At 35.2% G+C, this 24,747-nt stretch overlaps 1 protein-coding gene across 1 annotated transcript in view; it reads right to left on the reverse strand.

Annotated features, from left to right (window-relative positions):
• Myo3a (myosin IIIA) overlaps positions 1–24,747 on the reverse strand; it is a 194,772-nt gene that overhangs the window by 120,473 nt on the left and 49,552 nt on the right. Inside the window, exons 6-8 of the mRNA XM_076831740.1 lie at positions 20,069–20,214; positions 17,475–17,540; positions 14,757–14,912 (exon numbers count right to left, since the gene is read on the reverse strand). Coding sequence (XP_076687855.1) covers positions 14,757–14,912; positions 17,475–17,540; positions 20,069–20,214 — 368 coding nt within the window. The remainder of the gene's footprint in view (positions 1–14,756; positions 14,913–17,474; positions 17,541–20,068; positions 20,215–24,747) is intronic.

Consider the following 24,747-nt stretch of genomic DNA (forward strand, 5'->3'; position numbering starts at 1 on the left):
ATTATAATGGAACAGCTTTATTTGCTTTTACTTTGGTTAAAAATACTCTTGTAAATATCAGCCTCTGTCACTTAAGGTGATTCAGGAGCCACTGGGGTAGAATAGCAATCCTTTGTTAAACTAAATCTCATCAATGTTTTTGTGTTGGTTTTTTATCCATCTTTAAATTCCAGTAACAAAGACCAATGGGAATACTGGTGTGCCTTGGAAGACTAGTGTGCAGTTTGATTCCTTCGCCCCAGTGTCTTGTTTCAAAATGATGGTGGAGAATAAAAGACGTGAGCCTGGTGAGCCCCATCACTGGATCACTGTGGCAACAACTGGAATGACAGATGTCATAGTCACTTGGCACCCACTGAAGTTTTAATTGCCCTCTTCATTCACAGAGCCCTTCCTCTTTCACATATTCATCTTTAAAGATGTTTTTGAGTGTGTAGAGATAAATATATATTCAAAAATTTACAACAATGTCAGAAGAAAGCATGAAGCTGGGAGCAGATTAAAAATTTGTACAGGAACTCTCACCTGATGACCATAACTCATACTCCGTTGAGTAATTTTAAACAAGTAGAAGTTGCATCAACTTACTCTGCCTTCTTCCTGGTCCTTCTTTGAGCAAAGGCCAACTATTCTACTTGTACATTTGCTATCCCCAGGACTCAATGCTGTAATGATCCCTGCCATATGCATTATCAACCATTTCCTTCTACCAGTATACAATGGCACCCTGTACCTCCCACCTTTAAAATATCCTCTCCCTTGATCCTCCATCCTTGACAGAGGCTGCTCCATTCTCATTCCTCCACAGCTGAGCTTCTGAGGGACAGTTCTTATTCCCTATCTCTTCTTCCACATCTCCTCTCTCTCTCCTCCATCTCTCCCCTCTGGGCTGCCTTTACCTCATTGTGCACAGACAACTCTTGTCAAGCTCTGTGTGACCAAATTCAATGTTACTTTACTTTTCTTGAATATTCAGCACTGTTTAGCAAAGTTAACTATTCTTTCCTTGAAATACTTTGTTCATGTGGCTTGCAGTAGGCCCATATTCCCTGGGCTTCCTCTATCTTTAATGTTGGCTCCTCTGCTAGTTCCTAAATGTTGGTGTCTCTCAGAGCTCTACCCAGGGCCTTCACTTCTCTTTCTCAACACTCACATTCAGTGACCTCATCCATTGATGTGGCACTGAATAGTTTAGTAAGCAAATTATTGGAAAGCCATCTCCAACACAGTCTTCTCTCCCGAAGTTCAGGCTAGTATATCAAACTATCTACTTGATAACACTATTTTGGTATTAATTGGCACTTTTAATTTAGCATGCCCCCAACAGAATGCACAACACTCTTCATAATATCTGAATAAATATAAGGGACTAAATGATCATCCATAGCTAAGAAACAATACCCACATTTCAGTCTAGTTCTCTCTCCATATATATGTGGATACATATATGTACACAAACACATTTACGTTATATGTATGTATCATTTATATATATATGTGTGTGTGTGTGTGTGTGTGTGTGTGTGTGTGTATTCATTTGACTTCCTGTATTTAAAGGCTCCAATTTCATGGATTCAACCAACCACAGACTGAAATACTTATACAAAACTGTATACTAAACTTATACATAGTTTTTCTTGTCATTATTCCCCTAAACAACAGAGTATAACAACTTTTTACATAGCATTTACTTTTGTATTGATTATCACAGGTAATCTATAAGTAATCTAGAAATAATTAAAGTATATGGCATAATTTGCATAAGTCATATGTAAACCCTACCCATTTTATAAACAGACTTGGGCATTTGTGGATTTCTGTAGCTGTGATTGCAGTAGGTGGAGTAGCCCTGGAACCAATCCCCCGTGAATGCTTAAGAATAACTGCATATATACATACATAATATAGATATACAGGTGTTTATAAGCGTGTATGTATATCTATACATTTATAGCCAAATCTATGTAGGAATCAACCACAAAAGAATGGTATTCTATCCTAAATTCTGCTTCCAAGATTGAAATTGCATGGTTAGGTATTTAATTACTTCCCTTACTTTCTTTTTGATACAACACAGGTGATTTTGACTTGAGATTTTTTTTTTTCACCTAAAAAGAAAATCCAGCTGTATTTATGTAAATGTATAATCTCTAACTTCAAAGTGAGTTAGAATTTTCCAAAACTAAAAATTCTGTTAAACTCAGCACTTTTTCCTTCTTTTTTTTTCTTTTGGCAGAGATGAGAAAAATAAGGGGGGAAGCAAACAAGATTAGGGCATCTCAGCAGTCAGAGATAAGGCTTTACGTGCCTGCAATGAGGAATGAGGACAAGATATTTCAAGTTCCACCCAAAGAATGAAATATTTTATCCTATGTCTTGACTACTATCCTCAAAATTTTTTCTCTCCCCTTCCCTGTCAAAAATAATGGTTAAAATTTTTATCTACTTTAAAGCAAAAATTTTTCCAGTAAGTTACTATCAATAGATAAGTATATTTTTTACAAGGGATGTATTTGACATCATGGAAAAATGTACTTAGAGGATTAAAAATGTGATGACACTCAGGGAAAATAGGTGCTCTGTATTTCATTCCACCCATGCATCTTGCTTCACTACCCAAAATAAGATAGTATCATCTATTTTCAGTGTCCTATCTCCTGTGGGATATTTCAGAATTAGGTAGTAAATATATTTGTATGCAAATGTGTCTTTTCTCATGACAACAACAGCAAAATTGGACTTGGTCACATCCTAGACCACTGCTGATTTGGGAAAAAAAAAAAAGAAACAAAGAGGCAATACTACAATATTTCTTGCAACTTTCAAAATGTTGGTTAAGGTTTTGATAATCTCTTGGGTTTGTGTGTGTGTGTGTTTCTCTACATTTTTAAAATAGGCTAATTCTTTTAAGAGAAAAGGAAAAAAAATGGAAAGAAAAGTACACACAAAATTGTTCAGGAAATTGTTCTATTTATAGTAAAATGTGTTTTATTTCTCCCTATTGATTTACATGTATTTGTTGGATTCATGGTATATCATCCTACGAAGTAAAATGTAATAGTTTTCAGGAGCCTCTTTACAAAATAATTGAAAATTTCAAGAAAACCTACAAATATTTTAAAAACATTTGAGTCAACTTAATGTAGCTAAAAATAGCTTATGCTATTGAGGAAATTTTTAATGGTTTCTAGAATATCATCAGAAACACTAACATTATAAAAATCTGGAAGTCTGATATAAACTTTCAGAATTTGTAAGTGTGGTCCTAATATCTGATAAAATTTAAATTTCCCTATTTGTAGTTAGCATATTTTAATACTGAATATGAAGGAAAAACAATATTCCATTGAATGTTGCTGAAAATAAGAAAGAATTAATAAATTAGTTGTCATGAACTGTAGGGAAACATGTCCTCATATAGATTTGCTGAATGCATTCTTACGTGAAAGCACTTAGGAGAACAAAATCTTTTAGGCTAAGACCCAGATCATTAAACTATGAAGTAGGGATGGATATAACTCTATTTAATCCTCTATTTGTTCTAAAATCATGTTTACATAGTTAGTACCAAAGATGGTAGTCTATTTGGGCTATAAAGCAAATATCTTCAAAATATTCCAGTCTTCTGGGAATATTTAAATATTTATTCCCTACCACCCAATTGTAGGGGCAAAATTAATTTTCTATTTATGTGCTCTGGGGCGAAGGCCTTCACATGAAATATGGAATACGGAATGGTGCCTACTGGTTCAGGAGTGCCTCCATGTGTTCTTTGGCATGGTGGTCTCAAGATGTAGCAATAATTTCATGGCAGTTCCTGGCTCTCAGTGTTTCAAGATACATGAAGTGGACACTTAGTTTATTGTGATCTGGCTTCAAAACATTCCAGCATTACTTCATCTGTGTTCTTTTAGCTGAGGAAGTCACAGAGATTCAAAAGGGGGCCACAGAGACACCAATGTTAAGTATCCCATTGACACAAGTTTGACAAGAAGTGTCAAAAAATTGTGGTCATCTGTAAGCCACCATACCATGTCTTATTTTATATAGAAGCTGAGAAAGAGTTACTTCAAGTTAAATTACAGGGTAAAATAATTGTTTTTTTTCCCCTTGAAACTCACTAAATGAGAAAAAGAATGAAAAATAGAGAAAAGTCTCTTTCATTAATGAAAAACAAAATGGTCACAGGCTCAAACCACAGTGTATAAAGCATAACTGTTAAGCACTGTGAAATCTGTGTTAAAATGAGAGAAGAACCTGAGAACCACAGAACTCCTTAGACCTTGGTCAGTAACTGATTTTACTAAAGACTGAGAGACACTTTGGAGGTCTCCAATCTAGGGACCAGTGGGTCATGGGAGGTGTGGGAAAGGGCCCTGATGATAGTTCAGCATTCAGGAGAGCAAGGGGGTAGGTGGCTGAAGAGAACCACAGTGACAATGACCCACCAATTACTTCCACAGAGGGGTGGTCGGTGGCTTAGGGAGACTGGGCAAAGGAAGGAAAGAGACAGTGATGGCTGCTACATATGATAAAAACTTGCATGATGACTGCCACTGTGTCTTTGTGCTTTCAGCCACAGAGAGGATGATCTCTAGGGTGCTGCCTGGGATAGCACAGCTCAGTGGCCCTGGACTCCTGACTACTTCAAGGTTCAAAACTGAGGGTAGATGTGTCAGAGCAAGATCAAACTAATCCAAACTAAAGACCTCTCTAATCATACTTTCACTACTGTGACAGTGTTTTTTTGTTTTTTGTTTGTTTGTTTTGTTTTTGTTTGGCTAGAATACGGTTGTGTTCTGTGCCACTGGAGAAGACATTCATCACTATGCAGACCCTTAGCCCTGCCCACCGCCCTCCTCCCCCCAAAAAAAGAAGAGGGGAAGGAGGAGGAACGAAGAACATAAGCCAAAAAGCAGATGGAGAACAGGTCCTACAGGAAAGAAACATGGAAGACATTTAGATGAAAGGCTCCTCATCTCTCAAAAGACATCTCCAACATGATCTGTCATTTAAAAAGCAAACCTCTTTAAGAGAAAGTATAAAACTTTAATGAAGAAATATGATAACAGAAAGAGAGAAAATCTGAGTGGGGAGAAATCAGAAAGTAGAGAAAATCAAATCAGGACAAAGTGAATCTCAAAAAAATGTTTTCAATAGTAGGTTACTTTTTTTGAAAAAAATAGTCCAGCTGGATTAGTAATTCATAAACATACTGCAAAATACAATATGCTGTTCTCTTTGTAAAGCAACATCCATATAACAATTAATTTACAGCTCTAAAATATATTTATTTTTATTTAAATGGCTCTGATGCCATCATATAAGTAAATAAAGAATACTTTACACTCTTTTTTTTTTTAAAGATTCAAAATATAGAGTAAACATAACTGAATTCACAGCAGGGGTAAGGGGCATGCCTCAATCAACAATGAAGGAGAACTAAGATTCAATTGGTTCTCATGAGCCAAGTTGAGCTGCCACAGTGTCAAGGCAGAACTGATATTGAAAAGCTAACAGTGAGATGCTGCTTGGCAAAGGCACTGAAAACCTCATGGGTTTCCTCACTAAAAATGGTAGTCACAAAATAAAAGGGAGAATCTCGATGCTTCGGCTCTCTCAAGGCCAATCCACACTACCAAAGAGATAGTGAACTATGTTCGTAACATTTGAGGAAAAGAAATGGTAACCTAAGAGAATCTTTACCCAACTAAACTGAAGTTCAAGCATTCAGGGTTTGAAGCACCGCAGAAAGAGATGATACAAGAGGATATCAGAGATCTCAGGAGAGGGCAGTGGGTAATAGTAAAAAATAATATGGTGGGGACTGAATTGATTTAAATACAGAAAAAAACCCCATAAAACCCTAGAAATTATATTATAGAAGGACTAAGAATATCAAACCATGACAGTACAAAAGGATAGCGTGATGGTACCAGGGGGTAGGAATAAAGGAGCAAGGGGATGATAGAAACTATCCAGAATTGAATCAAAATGAATCTAACCCTGTAAACAACAGCAACTAAGCAAAAGAGGTCAGGTTCATTTTGATTCAATTCATACCAACCCCTACCCTCATCACAGAGATGGACTCTTTTCAAAAGATATCAAAATGATTACCATGTTGACAATCATTGACACTCATGTCAACAGGTCATTTAAATCGTATTCAAAATGATTATATCCCAAACATTTAAAGTATGCTATAAGTTGTCTTTTTTTTTTTTTTTTGTATCAGGGATAGAATTCAGGTGTGTTTAACCACTGGGCAACATCCCCAGCCCTTTTTATATTTTATTCTGAGACAGGGTAAGTTGCTTAGGGCCTTGTTAAGTTCCTAAGGCTGGCTTTGAACTTGCCTTAGCCTCCTGAGCCCCTGGGATTATAGGCACTGCCATTTTAAATACAGTTATTTCCACATTCTATACAAATAATTAAAGAAAAAAAAAGTCTTAGGGAAAACAGGCAAAGATTCTTTGACAGTGAACAATACTACTCAGTGATGCAAATTTCAATTGCTGTGTATCAGAGACAGGCTAAAATGTAAGCTTTAATGCCCACTATAAGGAAGCCATAGAAAGGAGTTCAAAGAAATCAAACAAAACCCCCAATTCTCCACAACATCAGTTTTGTGATTGCTAACTTCTATTACTAGTGAAGAATACAGAAACTTGTAAAAGCACTGGTCCGAAAATGGCATCTGAGTTATGGCCCTGAGCTGGTTGTTAATTGACTATTGTCTCAGAAGGCAGCATTCAATTTCTCGAGGCTTCAATTTTTTTGATCTCTAAAACAAGGAACCATGTTACGAGTTCCTTTCCAGCAAGAATAATCTGATTGTATGATTTCTTTGGAGAAAAAAAGAGGGTGAAGCCTAAAGACAGGTTCTGACCTAGATGTTAGGACAAGGGGGTTCTAGACCAGCTCCTCTGCAGCGTGACATGCTGTTGAATGACTGTGACTTTCCTGGTTGGTCTCAGTTTCCTCTGGTTATGTGATTTAACATAGATGGCAGATTGTATGAATGTGATAGTTTTTCACTCTGTTTTGTTTTGAAGCATCAATGTAACTTACTCTTGGAATTATAGTATTTACAGACTTTTTGTACACATTAGCATTTTTCTTTCTGTTTTTTGAATTTCTTTATTTGATGCTACTCAGGATCAGAGGTACTCATAAGGGCCTTCTCTGGGGAATATTTATTCAATTGCCTAATCCATATAAAATTCCTGGAGACCATGTTTAAAACCTATTTAGCTCATATTCTGGGAACTTTTCCATAAGGGGAAGTAGTGTATAGAGGCATAAAGGAATATTTCCAGGAAAAAGGAAGTTATTTCTTTTCTAAATTTCCTGGTGCTAGAAACCCCCCCCCCCCCACTTATCTGCTGCTTCCTGGGTGAACCTTTAGGAGATCTTTCCTTCTAGCTCTTCACAGGAATAATTCCTTTACTCTTGATGTGAGTCAAGACAGAACTGGAATATTTTAAAATGAAATATTACTTAGAATATAAGCACACATGCACAGATATATATGCAGCCCAAAATAATTTTTTAAAATCCACACAAGCAGAAATAAATACATATCAATAGATATCTCATCCCCAAATATCCCAAACTAGCCACTAACTGCCTTGCCTATCATAGCTTACTAGATATATACTAGGTCTGAAGCAAATTCATTAACCTTCCAATACTCAAGACTCATTATTGACCTCTGTTCATATTAGAATTACCTTTATGTGAACTTTTGCTCCTTTTTTCTCTTTTTTTCCTAGACTACCCTCTAGATCTGGTCATAAGAAGTAGTCATGTCATTTAGAGATGGAGCTATCATCATGCATTTTCTGGATTATGATAGATTCCTATCTGAATAAAGGCAAACTCTAGGTTATCTTGTTTCCAAAACTGTGCTTTCCTGTTCCTGGTATCTGATTTGAGATACTTTCAGTTCTTACCTCATTTTCACATCCATTAGTGTTGATATAGACTGAGATGTAAAAAGAGAAATACTCCCACCTGGGTCCCTATATAGGCTGCTATAGAGGACTGGAGTTGCAACCATGGTTGGTGGCTCCAAGCAGGCTTTGGGTTTCAAGTGTGTGTAATTAATCAATGATGAAATTAATGAGAGATGGCTGGAGGACAAGTCCCAGCCAGAGACATTTAGAAATAGATGATAATTAAACATAGTGAGGACCAACTTCCTCTATTTCTAAACATTACAGGAGTTTAAAATTAGGAGCCTGGAGCGGTGGCACACACCTGTAATCCCAGCAGCTCTGGAGGCTGAGGCAAGAAAATCACAAGTTCAAAGCCAGCCTCAGCAAAAGTGAGGCACCAAGCAACTCAGCGAGACCCTGTCTCTAAATAAAATACAAAATAGGGCTGGGAATGTGGCTCAGTAGTCTAGGGCCTCTGAATTCAATCCCTGGTACCTCCCCCCTGCCCCCCCCCCCAAAAAAAAGAAGAAACAGTAAGATGAAGGTCATATTGGGAATAATAAAAAAAAATACATCTAAAATAATATCTATAGTTGTCTTGGTGTATCCATAGTTTTCCTTCAGAATCCATGAAAGACCAGTGTCCATTAGGACACAGGTGGTGTAGGAGCAGGAATGCGGTACTTCCTGTGGCTGTGAAGTTTACAGGTCAAACTTCTCTGACTTCCAGTGCTCTCCATGGTCTGCCCTCTGTGTAGCCCTCCAATCCTATCTCTGAGCTACCCCTCTTATAAGTTTGAATGTTTGTCTTTCTGTGAGCATATCTCCTTGCTATCATCATTCTGCTCAGGCTGTTCTTTCCATCCATAGTGTTCAGCTCATGGTAATTCTATTTTGATGTGATTAGTTCCAGTTTATCAGCTTTGCTGATTCAAAGCTCTTCTGTTATGCCTAGCAGAAATATTCTAGCAGAAAAATCCTCACATTGTTTGCATTCCTTTTATGCGATTAAAACTCTCTACTTTGTATAATGGTCATTTAACTCTTATCCTAAAAAGTAACTCTTATCCTAAAAAGTAAGACAGCAAGCACAGACTCTATAAAGGCTTCTGCTGTCAGACCTTTGTGTTAGAACCTTTACCTGGAGCTTTAAACAAGGGCCTCCATAAATATTGAGACAATATGGGTGTCACCTCAACTCATGATTTCTATGGTAGCAAAGATTATATTACAATTGACACTGCACTGAATGGTGACCTAAGAAATTCAGCCTGCTTTAGGCTAAAAATAGAAAGTACAAGAGAGTAGTCTGTCAAGACAATCCCTAGATTTCTAGTTGGTGATAATGGGATGAATGGTGGTGTCATTATTAATAATAATGTTCCCTTAAGGAAGGGAACAAATTAATTTGGGGTGAAGTAGTCTAAGTTCAATTTCAGAGATATTGAGTTTGAAGTTTCTTTGAAACATTCATGTGGAGATGGGAACTGAAAAGATGGGCTGCTATAAGAGTGGCCAGGACAGCACTTTCAAAGTCTCATGTGCTGAGCAAAAGGGGTAAATGTTCCAAAGGGTGTATAATTCTCACCATGACATAGTCTAAGCCATTAGAGAAAAATTAGCTTGCCTAGCAAATAGAAAGTAAAATGGAGTCATGCACTGGATTGCACCAAAAGAAACCTTTTATTATTTTCAATTGATTTTTCTCCTTTCATTGTTCTCTTTTGCAAAATCAAAATCTTACTTGAGTGAATTTACATTGCATACAGTCCCACACCTAATAAACAACTGTCAGCTTGAACCAGGCACTTCTAACACTGAATGGTTGAACAGTTTTTCAATTCATCGTTCATTTGTTAATCCTTTCAGCTATGTCTCAAAGTTGCCTTATATTCTACCTTGAAAACCACATATATGGACCAAGAGGGATGATTACTACAGTGTCACTAATAGTACTTTCTGTCTAAGAGACATCTATGTTTGAGTAACTAAATCTTGTAAGAATCTTTATTGCTTCTGTGAAATTATATGCAAAATATTACAATTTACACATAAAACATTAATTATTACCAGCATATAGAGGGTATGAAGTAAAATATTAAAGATACTTTTCTTTCTATATAAATATGAAAAAACTAAAATAATAACATCTTTATGATATAACTACTACAAAAGGCAAATTTAGTTTGCAATTTTTTAAAATATTTATTCTTTAGTTGTAGTTGGACACAATACCTTTATTTCACTTATTTATTTTTACATGGTGCTGAGGATTGAACCCAGGGTCTCACACATGCGAGGCGAGTACTCTACCGCTGAACCACAACCCCAGCCCCTGCAATTTTTTTATTCAAATAGATGCTAAGTTTTTCCTTTATAAGGGAATGCAAGTCATATGGTTTAAATGTTTTAGGTAAATGTTCAACATACATAAAAGAAAGAATTTCAGGAGCCTGTTTAAACATTCTATAGAAGGGGTATTTATTCACTGCTTCAACAGATCAAAATACCTCCCAATAAGGGGAGAAATTTCCAGATGGTTGGGAGGTAGGACTCTGCCTCTTATTAGAAATTGGAAAGCACAATCACTACAGCTACAATATCCTTCCACACAAGGGGCAGGAAGGCTCTGGACTAGGAAATCTTCAAGTCAAATCAAGGCATAAGCCAAACCTCCAAAAAGGAAGAAAATGCAGAAAGAAAGAAAAAAAAAACAACTCCCACTCAGGATGGGGAAGTAAAGTCAAACTCAAAAGCACAAAAGAAAGTGAAATATTAAGTAAACCAAGGATATCAATAATCAGAACAACTCATACCCACAACAAGGGGTGGAGGTTGGGCTAGGAAATGCAAATCTGAAAGTGTTGAAGAGCATGTATAAAATCAAAGACAAAAAGAAATAAATACACACACACACACACACACACACACACCCACACACACACACATACACACACACAGCCACATATGAATAAGCAGATACAAATGGCCAGATACAAAAAAATCAGATATGAATGAAGCATGAATGATTCAAAAAATAAAACTATGAGAAATTCTAGAAATGAAAAATCTAAGTGTTGATACAGACATCAGCATGCAAAATTAATATGTAGTATGGTTTCTAGACTAGGCCCAGTTCAAAGACTGAATTAGTGAATTGGAAAACAATTCCAAATAATTCATCCAACATGTAGGAGAAATTGATAAATGGATGACAAACATTAAATAAAAGTTTCAAAACATGTAGTAAGGTAAATTTGAGAATTCTACCATTCATTGCTTAGGAGAAAAATAATAAGAACAATCAGAGGGGATAAATATTGAAAGGAATAATGGCTAAAAAAAATTCCATAATTGAGTAAAGCATGGGCTCTCATATTGGAAGCATGTTCTATTCTTACCAGTATAAACAAGAACACATCTTGTGATTCAGAATCAGAAGTATAAGCCTAAACATAATGTCCAATATATAGTAATTTTTCAAGTGTTGATAACTGAAACCTAGAACATCAGGATTAAAATCCAAATATTGTGTAGTTGTTTAACCATTGTTATATTTGAATGCTAGGAGAAAATCTCCTTGGGTCCCTCACATCAATGCATGTCTTGTATTAGTTTTTGTTCAAGACTTTATTTTCAATGATTAAATAGAAAGAACTTGGAAATTTAAAATAATTGTCTCTCTCCAGGACAGATGGAAGGTGTGTGTTTGTTTGCTTTGTATTTTCTTTGCTATCCAGGATAGTAAAAATAACGTCTCTTTCATGGCAAAAATTAGGCTGGATACTAGACATGCTTTTAAAATATTCTAATTCCCTAAATACAGGGGTTTCCACCCATAAGGCAAGTCTACTCTGTATGCAGTATCCACCTTGAAAGTTCCGTATTACCCTGAGGTCTTAAGGGGCAGGGACAACCAACGTGAACAGAAAATTCGTGTTTCCAGTTTTGCCATGAATAATCAAGTCCTTTGTCTCTGATCTCTGACTCTTTTTTTAAAAAAGTTTTTTATTTGTTCTAATTAATTATATATGACAGAATACATGTATACACTTTGATATATCAGACAGAAATGGAGTGTAATTTCTCATTTTTTCTGATTGTACACGTAGAATCATCTTGTTCATGCAATCATATATGTACATAAAGTAATAATGTCTGTTTTATCCTACCCCCATACACCCTTCTGTCTCTTTACTCCCCTCTACCTAATCTAAAGTAACTTTATTCTTTCCCAGCCCACCCCTCCATCCCTTATTGTGAATTAGCATCTGCATATCAAAGAAAACATTCAGCCTTTGGTTTCTTGGGATTGGCTTATTTCACTTAGCATGATACTCTCCAGTTCCATCCATTTACTGGGAAATGCCATAATATCATTCTTTAAATCTGAGTAGTATCATATACATATATACCACATTTTTTTATCCATTCATCTGTTGAAGGGTACCTAGGTTTATTACATAGTTTAGCTATTATGAGTTTATCTCAGACTCTTGAGTCTCCTATTAGCATTCATGAAGCTAGCAGGCCAACTTGTTAGCTTGCACACAGAGTAAAATCTTAGATGCTTCACAGTTCTTGACATTGAACATCCTACACAATGTTGGTACACCTCAATTTCTGTTTATTTTGTTTGTTTGCTGGTTGCTTGTTTTGAGAAGGATGGGGTTGTGGAAGACTATGGAACTCCATTCACACAAAGATGTAACGACAGGACCAGAGGAGCCCAAGGCCACCTCCTCACTATACACTATTGCCTGCCTCTTTCTTTTGGTCACTTAATTCTAGTCACAACCTTAATATTTATTTGTTAAAGGCATATTCATTCTATATCTTCACCAAGACCATAAACTCATGTAAGCAAGGATCATTATCTCCTGAGGTTATCCACAACTGTTAGACCTTTTGCTCATGGATAAAGCATGGGCGTTGGGATCAAGTCATTCATTATGCATGCAGCCTACAAGTTAATTACCTCTATAAACTTCATTTATTTTCAGCTGTGAAAATAGGATATCGGATTATTTTCCTCAGGTGTGTTGTAAAATCATATGAGATAGTATGAATAAGTTCTAAGACAATATCTAACACATAGTAGGCATTAAACAATAGTAATTACATACCTAAACTCACAACAGAAATTCAAATAAGCCATGTCCTGTTTTCTATTCACATCTACCATTTTCCTAAATTGTGATATGCTTTGGAGATGAAACCAATAGGATTCTCAAAAATAAATTTAAATTACAAGATACTATCCTTTGACTTAACAGTACCTTCCATGGGAATTTATCTTAAAGAAACAATAAGAGGGCTGGGGTTGTGGCTCAGTGGTGGAATGCTCACCTAGGTTCGATCCTCAGCACCACATAAAAATAAATAAATAAATAAAATAAAGGTACTGTGTCCATCTATAACTAAAAAAATGTTTTTTAAAAAAGGATAAGAAATTACTGTACAACTCTATTCTTTACAATATGACTTGTTAAGGTAAAAACAATTAGTTACAACTTACATATCTCATAAGAGAGAATAATTTAAAGCAATCATTGAATAATCAAGCAAGAAATGCTGTGCAGCCATTAAAATATTTGTGGTAGGAGGATATTTAATGACATGAATATTCACTATTCATTGAAAGAAGACAGACTCCAGAGCACCAGTAAACATTATTCTAAATTTTGCTTTAAAAATGTATATTCATCCATAAAAGATACTAAAAGTTTATAGATTAGAATTTTGTACTTGAGAATTTTTTTATGTTGTATAGTTCTACGTATCTTATAAATTCCCTAAAACATTAGAGAAGATGATTCTAAGTGGAGTTAGCCAATCCCAAATAACCAATGTTTTCTTTGATATAAGGAGGCTGATTCATAGTGAATTTCATTAGTTGTTTTTGTAACATCACATCTTTGCCTTCGATTTGAGTAATGAATTGATGCTGTAAAAGATCTGATACTGCTGGGTACTTTTCATAGGGATGGAGAGCATGGGAGCAATAGAGGAACTCTAGATAGGGATAGGGCAGAGGGGTTGAGGAAAAGGGATGGGACATGGGGTAATTAATGATGGTAAAATAATGATCATTATTATCTAAAATACAGGTATGAAGACACGAATTGGTGTGAATATACTATGTATACAACCAGAGATTTGAAAAATTGTGCTCTATGTAAGAACTGTAATACATTCTGCTGTCATATATAAATTAAAAAATAAAGAAAAAAATCTGAATAGGAAGTATGAAGAAAGATATATAAATGATTTTAAATATAATTGAACCAGAGAAAATTATACCAACTAATAATAGTATCAAGAGTTAATACATTTTCTTTTTTAAATCCGAGATCTAAGATATTTTATTTTGCAAAAGACCAGAAAACAAAAGAAATATATACCAACACTAATCATCATGAAGTTATTAAAAAATGCTGCCAGCCGGGCACAGTGGTGCACCCCTGTAATCCCAGTCGCTTGGGAGGCTGAGATACGAGGATCATGAGTTCAAAGCCAGCCTCAGCAACTTAGTGAGGCCTAAGCAACTCAGTGAGACCCTTTGGTTAAGCATCCTTGGGTTCAATCCCCAGTACCATAAAAAGAAAAAACATTGCTGCCAGTAACTTTACCTTTATCAGGATGCAATTCTACATGTGACATTCACTTTCCATGTAAGTAATCAATTACCTTCAAATCACAACCAGAGAACTTCAATGAGGTCTTTTTCCACCCTAGCAACTATTGACCTGTAAAACTGTCCAGGGTGTTCAGGTAATTTGGACTTTGGGACTCCAGATATTATTTGATTACCTGGCCTTTTCTGTGCCTCCCATGCAATGATGAATGTCAATGAATTCCATTAGTTGTTTTTGTAACATCACATCTTTGCCTTCGATTTGAGTAATGAATTGATGCTGTAAAAGATCTGATACTGTTGGGCGCTTTTCATAATCTTTAGTCAGGCACCTGCACTGGCAAAAAAAAAAAAAATACAATCATTCAATAGAGTAGAGTTTTGAGTCTATTATTTATATTCCTAAAAATATATTCTACTAAGAAAGTGATACTTCTCACAGATGCTCAGTCCAAGCACATCTCAAAAAATATTAAACTTCAAAATGATGAATGAATGTCTGCAAATGTGCACATAACTGAGAATTAGGACACTGTTATGATATCAACTTTCCATTCAATACCACTTCCTTAGTCTCCCTGCAGGCATTAATGTATAGTGATAATTAAACTCTGTCTCTACTGCAAAGTCTCCTCTTCAAGTCGGTGGCTAAAGGTAAACAACAGTGAAACCATTACAGTCTTAATGCTTATCTAAAATTAACACAAACTTCTCCACTGATTTCTTTCTAGTGGTAAAACTTCTAACCCATTGGAGAAGACTAATCTGCTGCAGACATTTGCATTCATGTCATCAGGTGTTTCCTGAGGTCATACAGTAGATGTAGCACTGCAGATCACACCTGTTGATAGATTCCACCAGGGCAAACCATGCCAATGAGAGCACCTGCAAGGACACCAGGGGAGGAGCATCTGAACAGACTTAGGATGTTTTTTCAGCCATGGCATCTGTCTTCAAATATCTGGAAGAGGCATTTGGTAGCTCTCAGTGGTTATGAGGGGGTGGGGGGAATCTAGGATTGAGGCATGTAGTCAAGTGAGAAACAGCTTTCAAGTCAGTGTAAAGAAGAATTTGTTCAGTGAAGTTTATCAGGGTGGAATGCGCTGCAATGGAAAGCATGATTATTCTTATAAGGGATATTTCAGTACTTATCAAATAGCCATTTCATGCACATGTTCAAGAAGGATTTAAGCTCTGTGACTATGTGTTTGAGTTCTTATAACTTTCCAAGACCATTCCAACCCTGAGATACAGAGGCTCTATAATTTTGATAAAACTGGATACTAACAAGTAGAAAAAGAAGAAGAAAAAGGAGGTCAAGGAGAAGGAGAAGAAGTAGAAGTCCCTGCTGCCCAATCCTTGGCTTCAGTGACAAGCAGTATTGCTGATCCTCCTGGGATTATAATTTGGCCATTTATTTCATCAGGCTTAACCAAAAAAGATAAAAATGCTAAGAAATAAGGATGATGATGTCTAAAAATAAGAACAAGTTTTACTTAAACAGAATATGCATAGCAATTTTTAATATCTGTAACACACACATCTAAATGCTAAGGAGAGTCACACTTGAAAGAAGGTACTTTGTTCAAGTAAAACTTTATCAATAACCAGTGTGTACCAGGTACACAGTGATACTGGAGTGACAGTGGCAAAGAAAGACACATTCAGTGCTCCAGAGTTGCTTTACTGTGTAGTTAGAGAGAAAGTCACCCAAAACAGTAAAGTTGAATAAAATTGGCAATACTACTAGTGGAAGAGGAACAAAATATAACACTATGCAAGACAGAATTCTAACTCCCTGGAGGAAACCAGGAACATTTCTTCTTGCTTTTAAAAGAATAAGCTGATATTCTTGGAAGGAAAATCAGTGAGAGTAGTATGTACAAAAATGGCTGGTTGGTCTGCTTTCTTGTCCTTTATATATTTTCTGAGTAGATTTTGGCATACCACATTTTAATGCCCCTTCTCCTTGGTCCCATTTACAACTGGGTCATCCTTTACCTTATCTTTTTAAGGTGAAGACATAACAAAAATTGTGTAAAAAGGATTATGGGACAGATTCTTATAAATGTCTGACTCCTAGTTCCTAGTCAATTGTATGGAGACAGTGCACCTGAGCTATTTGTCAAGTTTAAAATGTCCAATGGAAAGGAACAACAACAACCAACAACAACAACAACAAAAAAAAAAACCCACAAATGTCATAGACATTTACATATTAATAAGCTTATTCTACTAAAAATGCACTTAAGAGGGCTGGGGATACAGTTCAGTTGGTAGAGTGCTTGCTGCACATGTACAAGGCCCTGGGTTCAATCCTCAGCACAAAACAAAACAATACAAAAACCAAAAAACAAAAAAAAAAAAAATGCAAAATTAAGATAAAAAATGCCTCCTGATTTTCATACATAAAGCTTCTTATAAATACAATTTTCTGATTCACTGATTGCAGTGAAAATTCTCTGACTGCAATGAGAACAGTGATGTACATAAGTGAAGAGTTAAATGACTGGCTAAAGGGATGATGGTTGAGCTTGTAGGAGATCCCTAGGGTGTACCTGAAAAAGGCAAGTGAAAGGAGGAAAGTAATATGTCCATGGATGATAAGGGGTCCCCAGGACCACAGCTAGAGATATGTGAATAAACTTGACCTTGAGAGCATTATTTGAGTATCAATGAACTCACAGAAGACAATACAGATGTTTCTTTTGAAGAAAATAAGGGAAACCTCTGGAGCTATTTAACAGATAAAGAGCAACAGGAGGAGATTAAGAAGGCCAGTGACATTGGCAAATAGGCACAGTTCAAAGTCAAGGCAGGATGTTATTTCTTCTTTAACAAAACAACAAAACAAAACAAAAAAACAGAAAACAAAAAACTCTATTGTTACTCACTTGCTTATGAAGTCATTGAATTCGGCTGACCATAGCTCAGGCTGCCTTAGTTTTGGGGGTGGATTCCTAGAAAAACAAGAATCAAGGTTCAATGATGCCACTGGGAAGTCAGTGCAATAATCAGATAGACCAATGCATTACTGCACTCACACACTGTAACTCAAGAAGGCCACCATTTTCCAGTTCAAAGAGAGATAATTAGTTTTAATCATTCTTGACATAAAATGACAGGTTCCTTTTTCTTTTCTTCTGAAAGCATTTAATGTATGATCCAATTTTTCTAACTGCTAATTTTTTCTTTTAAAAGAATTTTTCTTGCTTTTACCTGACAGCCCTAGGGGAAAACATCAATACTTAGCAGAATAGAAACAATGAATTCTGGAATAAAGTACCCCCCTGCCCCTCATGAATCCTGCTGAAGTCTCTGAGGGTGCACAGAGGTGTACTGAGGTGATTTGAAAGGAGGACTATTTAGAATAGGGAGGACAGGACAGCACAGAGGGCACAGCAGAATGGGAGTTGTTCTTTTGTTACTGCATACATTTCAGGAAACAAATGTTACCAAAAAAAAGCAAGGGACTGTAAAATATTATTAGCTATAAAGCTCTGAATGCCACTTAAAAGATCTTGTTATTAATTCTTTTTATTTTTCAAGCTGAACAATTCCTTTCTTTTTTGGCACATCCGTGAAAACGAGGCTGATCTAACTCCATAATCAAGCAACATTGATCAACCATGATGGCTGAATCGTTGAAGTGCTGCTTTATGTTCATTCCAACAGCTCTTTGTTTTCATTAGTGGAATGGAAATACTTTGTCTTCAGTTCTGCATTCCTCCTTAAATAGCTTATAATGAAATTAATGTACAGTTTGTACAGGCTCATTAAAGAAAAGTACGGCTACTCATCTGCCCCAGATCACGCCTGAGCTCATTTCACAATCCTTAGGACGATTGGAAGATTGCTGATTTACATGTTAAAAAAAGTAGTTCTTTTCACCAGCAATCTTGTTTTGTTTTTTGTCCCCCGAACATTTCCTTTTGAGATTTATTGGCTTGCTTTGAGAATAGTAAAGTCATAATATGAGTTCATGACACTCAGAACTGGGTAACTTTTTGGATATCTTTCCTTTCTTATGTCTATAGTCAATATTCTCAGACTTTCATTTTGGAGAGATACTGGTGATAGAAATGATAAGAAATAATTAATATGACGCAATTTCCAGAATCACTTGGCAAACTGCATAATATTGAGCTATCAACAACGGTGTAACTGTACATCTGAATCAACAGCTGTCACCCTTCCTCCAAGGTGGCATTATAACCAAGACTAATAATATTAGGTTAAATATGGTGGCTTAAACCACAATCAAAATGGCTCAGGAAATATAGAGCTTCATGTAAATTAAGAATGACAATAGGGTGTAAGCAATATAGATTTTTTTTCCTGTTTTCCTCAAATTTAACAAGATGTCTTGAAACTGGAATCAGACAGTTTTCCTCTCTTCTGTAATCTTGTTGCCCCACTTACCAAATAAGTAATATGTTTACAAACAATGAGAACTGAAATAACATTGAGATTATTATGTAAAAGTTGTCATATACCCAAAGCAATATAATTCAGAACCTACAGACAGACTGGAAATTCAAGGGCAATAAAAAACAAATTTAAATGCTTTTGATGTTATAAGAATCAAACTGCATATCAAATATTTAAAATGGATTATTTGGGGACTGAATAGAACGCATTGGTGTTATTCTTTTAAGAAGAATCCCTCCTCCCCAGGACTTTGTATGTGTGATTCTGTGTCTTCAAGTATGGAGATCACAAATTTGTTTAATAGATAGTGTAATAACAGACTGTAATATATTACCATACCACTCAGCCCTCATCCCTATCACCACAGGCTGTATTTATGCATTCTATTAGAATTAAGGTGCCAGGTATTTTGAAGACTTTAACATCTTCAAAAATGATACATCACAATTAAGATAAGCAATCTTCTCACATTCATTTTCTGAAACATCTAGAACTAACCAACAGACAGAAAAAGCAATATTTAAAGAAATGAGTAATAGGATAAGCCATGGAAGATTTGTTGCTACACTCACCAGAGGAGTCTACACAGTACTTTCATGGCTCTAAAGAAGGTATCCGTCTATATCATATTATAATGACATATTTTAAATCAATAGTATTTTATCCATAAATTTTACTTATCATTCTTAACAATATTATCTTAAAGTTCTGAACACAGAGAAGTCTTAGCAAGTAGTAAAACATTTCTAGATTGGTAGATGAAGCAAATGCCTCACTGACTCACTGGGGAAAGGATAAGGAGTAGGGGTGTTATTTTCTGAGTTCAAATTCTAGCAAAAGACACACTGATTATCAAGAGAAACTCTTTTACTTCAATCAGGGAAATGCAACTACTGAACAAACATAGTTTTGGAAGAAGCAGAATAATATTCCAGGTCACTCTGCTCCCAATTTGCTGAACAGGTCTGAATATTTCCATGATGAGCAAGATGAGAAGCCAGTGGCTCAAGGAAGACTAACGGGCTGCAGATACTGAACCTAATGCTGACTATCTGACCTTGGTATTTTGAAGAGTGCTCTCATGGGATGCAGCTCAGCCAGCGGAGGATCTCCATCACCCAGCTCAATGGCAGTTATACCCAGGGACCAAGTGTCACATCTGGCATCGTAAGTGGTATCTAATTGCTGCTCACATGCAATCACCTAAGAGAAGACAACACAAAGGTGAAGTATGTGACTTTTAACAAGCATGTACCCAAACATTTAGAATAAAGATTAAATGTTCAAAGTGATGAAGACTGATGGCTACAAGTAAAGGATGTAATTTAATAGTAGAATAAGCAATCAACTTATTATGTAGTAGTATTTTATTCTGAGAACAGAGAATACCTTAGCAGGTTTGCAAATATAAGAAGCCTATTAAAAGGAATATTGTGGAAAATATAAAAGAAGAGTAGAAAGAAAGCATGTCCCCAACGGTATGTAATGGGATCAACTACACATCTAAAGACTATGCAGTGGCTGTCACTCAATAAACATTTGATGACAGAAAGGAGACATTCACTTGGACAGAGATAAAATACAGATTTTCAAAGAATTAAAAGTGATAGAAGTCAAGGAAAATAATCTTAAGGCAGTCTAGTTAGATGGCCCTGATTCTTACTGGCAAGTAGAAGGCAAGAGTATCCAAAGGAGGAATGAGGTTGAAGGAATGCAGAAAGGTTTAATCCATTAATTTAAAAAAAGTATCCTGAATAAAAATAAATATTGATAAAGATTTACCAGCCACATTAAATGGGCTACATTAAATTGTAGAACTCTAACCAGGTTTAAAGACATGCCTCAAACCAAAGTATACAGTTGAGAGACAAGAGAAACAGGATTTTTTTTGCAATATTGTAAGTATTACTTTATAAAAAATCATTGCATTAAATACATCATAATTCATTTCTAAATGTGTAACTACAGATACAGATAGTTTACAAATGACAACTGTTCACATTATTAATCAAAAAAAGGAAATCAGCTTTATAGTTTTAAAAACCATTTTTTACATTTAAAAATTTTTACATTTTGTAAATGCCAACCCACCAGAAAAATAACAAATGGTTTTGGATAATGGAAGATAAGAATTATATCACTTAACTTCAGTACTATAAAATTACATGTGAAGTGAAAGAAAACAAAGGCCCTGTCGGGAACATTTCTCATCTTTCTGGCTCTGCTGAAAAATCAGGTGCAACACATTTAAAAACCCCTTGTGCTGGCACACTGGAGTTTAGTTGGTAACCTTTGTACATTTCACTTAGGAAGGGTGAATTCCTCATTAATAAGTTTTTCTTCCTACCAGACACTAAAAGCAGTAAAATGACAGGAAATCACCTAAATATAAATATATAAGTATGATTTTAAGAAAATAAAAGAAAGGTAATAATGAGTACAACATATAAAACGACAGTTCTCTAGAGGAGGCAAAAAAATGGGATAGAGGAAGAGACAGGAGCAAATGTTCCAATAATGTTCAGGTTCTGGGTTGGGCAGCAAATTCATGGGCAAATACATATGAAGACTATGAGGTGATCCATTCCTAGCCACCTGAAGGCCAATAATAAATACAGACACAAATTATTTGTATAGTATATATTACATATAACATAAATATAATACATAAATATATTACATAACATCTAATATATTTATGTAATTAGATGTTATGTAATATAGATATAAAATGTATAATAAAATGTATAATAAAATATATAAATATATACTATATGTAATATATTTGAAATACATATATATAGAGAGAGAGAAAGAAAGAGAGGCAATATTGTTTTCAAACTTAATAATGCTAGGGACATCATCTTATACAGGGCTTCTCAAACTTTCTTACCAAAATATTTTTAATATTGCACAAGGTTGAACTGCTAAAAATTAGAGAGAATATCCTGAAGAACCAGGAGAAAGCATAAGAGTTCCAAATTTTACATTAAAAATTCATGTAGCAAATATTCATAGCTGTATTGTTCATGAGAGCCCAAATGTGGTCACAATCTAAATGTTATTCAACTGAAGAACTGATAATCATAATGTGATATATACCATCAAATATTGTTCAGCCATAAAAAGGGGTGCTAATAAATGCTATAATATGGATGAATCTTGAAAATATTAAACCAAATGAAAGAGGCCAGACAGGGCCACATATTGTATGATTCAATTTATATGAAATGCTCATAACAGGCAAACCCATATAGCCAAAAGTAGATCAATGTTTGCCTAAGGTAGGGGAGTTTGAAAGGAGATGAGAAATGCTCATTAACAGTACAAGAAGGCAACAAAAATGTTCTAAACTTAGATGGTATTGATGGCTGCACAGTCCTCTGAATGTACACTAAAATTGTAACATTGTACATGATAAGTAGGTGGATTATATAGTCTATGCATTATAGCTCTTTAAGACCATCACAAATTTAAAAACATATTCACATGAAATTTCCATTCTGTTCCATATCTTTGCCTTAGCATAAAAATAATATGTTTTTTATACCAATTTTTTTCTAGTAAAATTGTTCCTTCAGGATAATTCTGTGGCTTTAGAAATGTGGTCTAGGAATATATCTGTGCTTGTTCTAGAATCTTTACCTATAACACCCCTTGAACTCTCCAAGGTATACACATTCATACAAAATGTTGTATGGTCACCTACCATTGTAGGCAGTTCCCTTGACCCCTTTGCCCTGGCACATCTGCATTTCAGTTTGGAAAGGATAGCTTTAGGTAACCAACAATACTACCTTTGAAGCAGACTTTTTTAAAAAATGTCAAATCAATGATCAAGAATACCAACAACAATAAATACTAGCAATAATACTGCAGTCCCACTAATAATGTGTGAGAGACAGGAACACTTGCACATTATTAGTGGGACTGCAGACGAATATAAAAAATTTGGAAAGCAATATAGAGATTCCTAAAAAAAAAAAAAAAAAAAAAAGCTAGGGATGGAACCACCATATGACCCAGCTATCCCACTTCTTGGCATTTTCCCCAAAGATCTAAGATACTAGGGCGATACATCCACCTTTATAGCAGCACAATTCACAATAGTTAAATTATGGACTCAACGAAGGTTAGTGGATTAAGAAATTGTGATACACACACACACACAAGATAGAGTTCCACTCAGCCATAAAAAGAATGAAATTATGCCATTTTTGCCAGTAAGTGGATGGAAATGGAGAATATCATGATAAGTGAAATAAGCCAAACTCAGAAACTCAAAGATTGAATGTTTTCTTTCATATGTGGAAGCTAGAGTAAAATGAGGAAAGCGGGAGGGAAGGATAGGATAATACAAAGAACCAATCAAGTATCAATTAATAGACAAGAGAAAGGAAATCCAGTAGAGGAAAGGCAACGGGAGAGGGCAGGGAGAGCAGGAGGAGAAAGGGAGGCTCATAAACTGCAATCGACTTCCATGCATGTATGAGTTTGTCAGGATGAGTCCAACTACTACGTTTAACTATAAAGATCTGATTTTAAAACATTAAAAATCAAGGATTTTTGATTTCAATAAGCTTGCCTCTGAAGTCCTAAAAACAATGAAATACTTTGATGTCAATTAGGGTGAAAATATTTATTATTCAATAAAATAAACATTATTTATTTCATTAATAAGACAGAAGTGGTTTATATGGGGCATCTTGATAGTCATTATTCAAAACACAGTCTTCAAGATTAAAAAGTACTTATTATAGAGAGATGAATAAAATATGCACAAAATCCCGAACACATATTTATATGGCAGCTTGGAAGAACATCAGGGTGTCTTTTTTCTTTTCTATAATAACCTTTAGTTTGCTAAAATAAAGCCCTATTTGCAGTTATTGTAAGTTTATTAATAATAAATAATGACATAAAAATGACTGTTTACTAATTACACATTAAGAACTGTTTTTATTAAAAGGCAAACTCAAATATATGATAATGGCTTTGTTATTATAAATTAACATAAAACATATAGCTAGGGTATTAATCATAACTATCATAAGCTGCATTATTCATATTAATTATTAATACATGCTAACAAGATGCAAAATATTTGGTAGGAAACTACATTTTTATTGACTTATTGTTTTAATTTTTTTACAAGTATTCAAAACGTATCAGAAAAAAACACTAAAGAAACTCTTTTTTTGGGGAGGGGGTACCAGGGATTGAACTCAGGGGCACTCAAACACTGAGCTACATCTCCAGCCCTATTTTGTATTTTATTCAGAGACAAGATCTCACTGAGTTGCTTAGCACCTCACTTTTGCTGAGGCTGGCTTTGAACTGGTGATCCTCCTGCCTCAGTCTGCCAAGCCACTGGGAGTACAGGCGTGTGCCATGCCCGGCTTAAAGAAACTCTTTTGAGATTCTCATCCAATTCTGTTTTTGCTAATGAGTAGATTTCATATTTTTATTTTCAGATTTAGCCCCTGTTAAGTTTTTTTAATCCACTGGATTTTCATAAAGTTTCTTAAAATAGTAAATTTTCTCTCCTTATTTTGTATATATACATTCTAACTTTTTATAAAAAAAATTGAATTGGTATTCAAATAAAAAGATTATACAAGGATTTAAATGCCAAATTTAATTAGAAGCTTTTGCAATATTAATATAGTATTTGAATTGCTTCTCCTTCCTTCACTCCCTAGAAAATCACAGATAAATAGCAGAGCTTTTCCCAAT

This window comes from Callospermophilus lateralis, chromosome 13, assembly GCF_048772815.1.
Source record: "Callospermophilus lateralis isolate mCalLat2 chromosome 13, mCalLat2.hap1, whole genome shotgun sequence".
Classification (NCBI taxonomy): Eukaryota; Metazoa; Chordata; class Mammalia; order Rodentia; family Sciuridae; genus Callospermophilus; species Callospermophilus lateralis.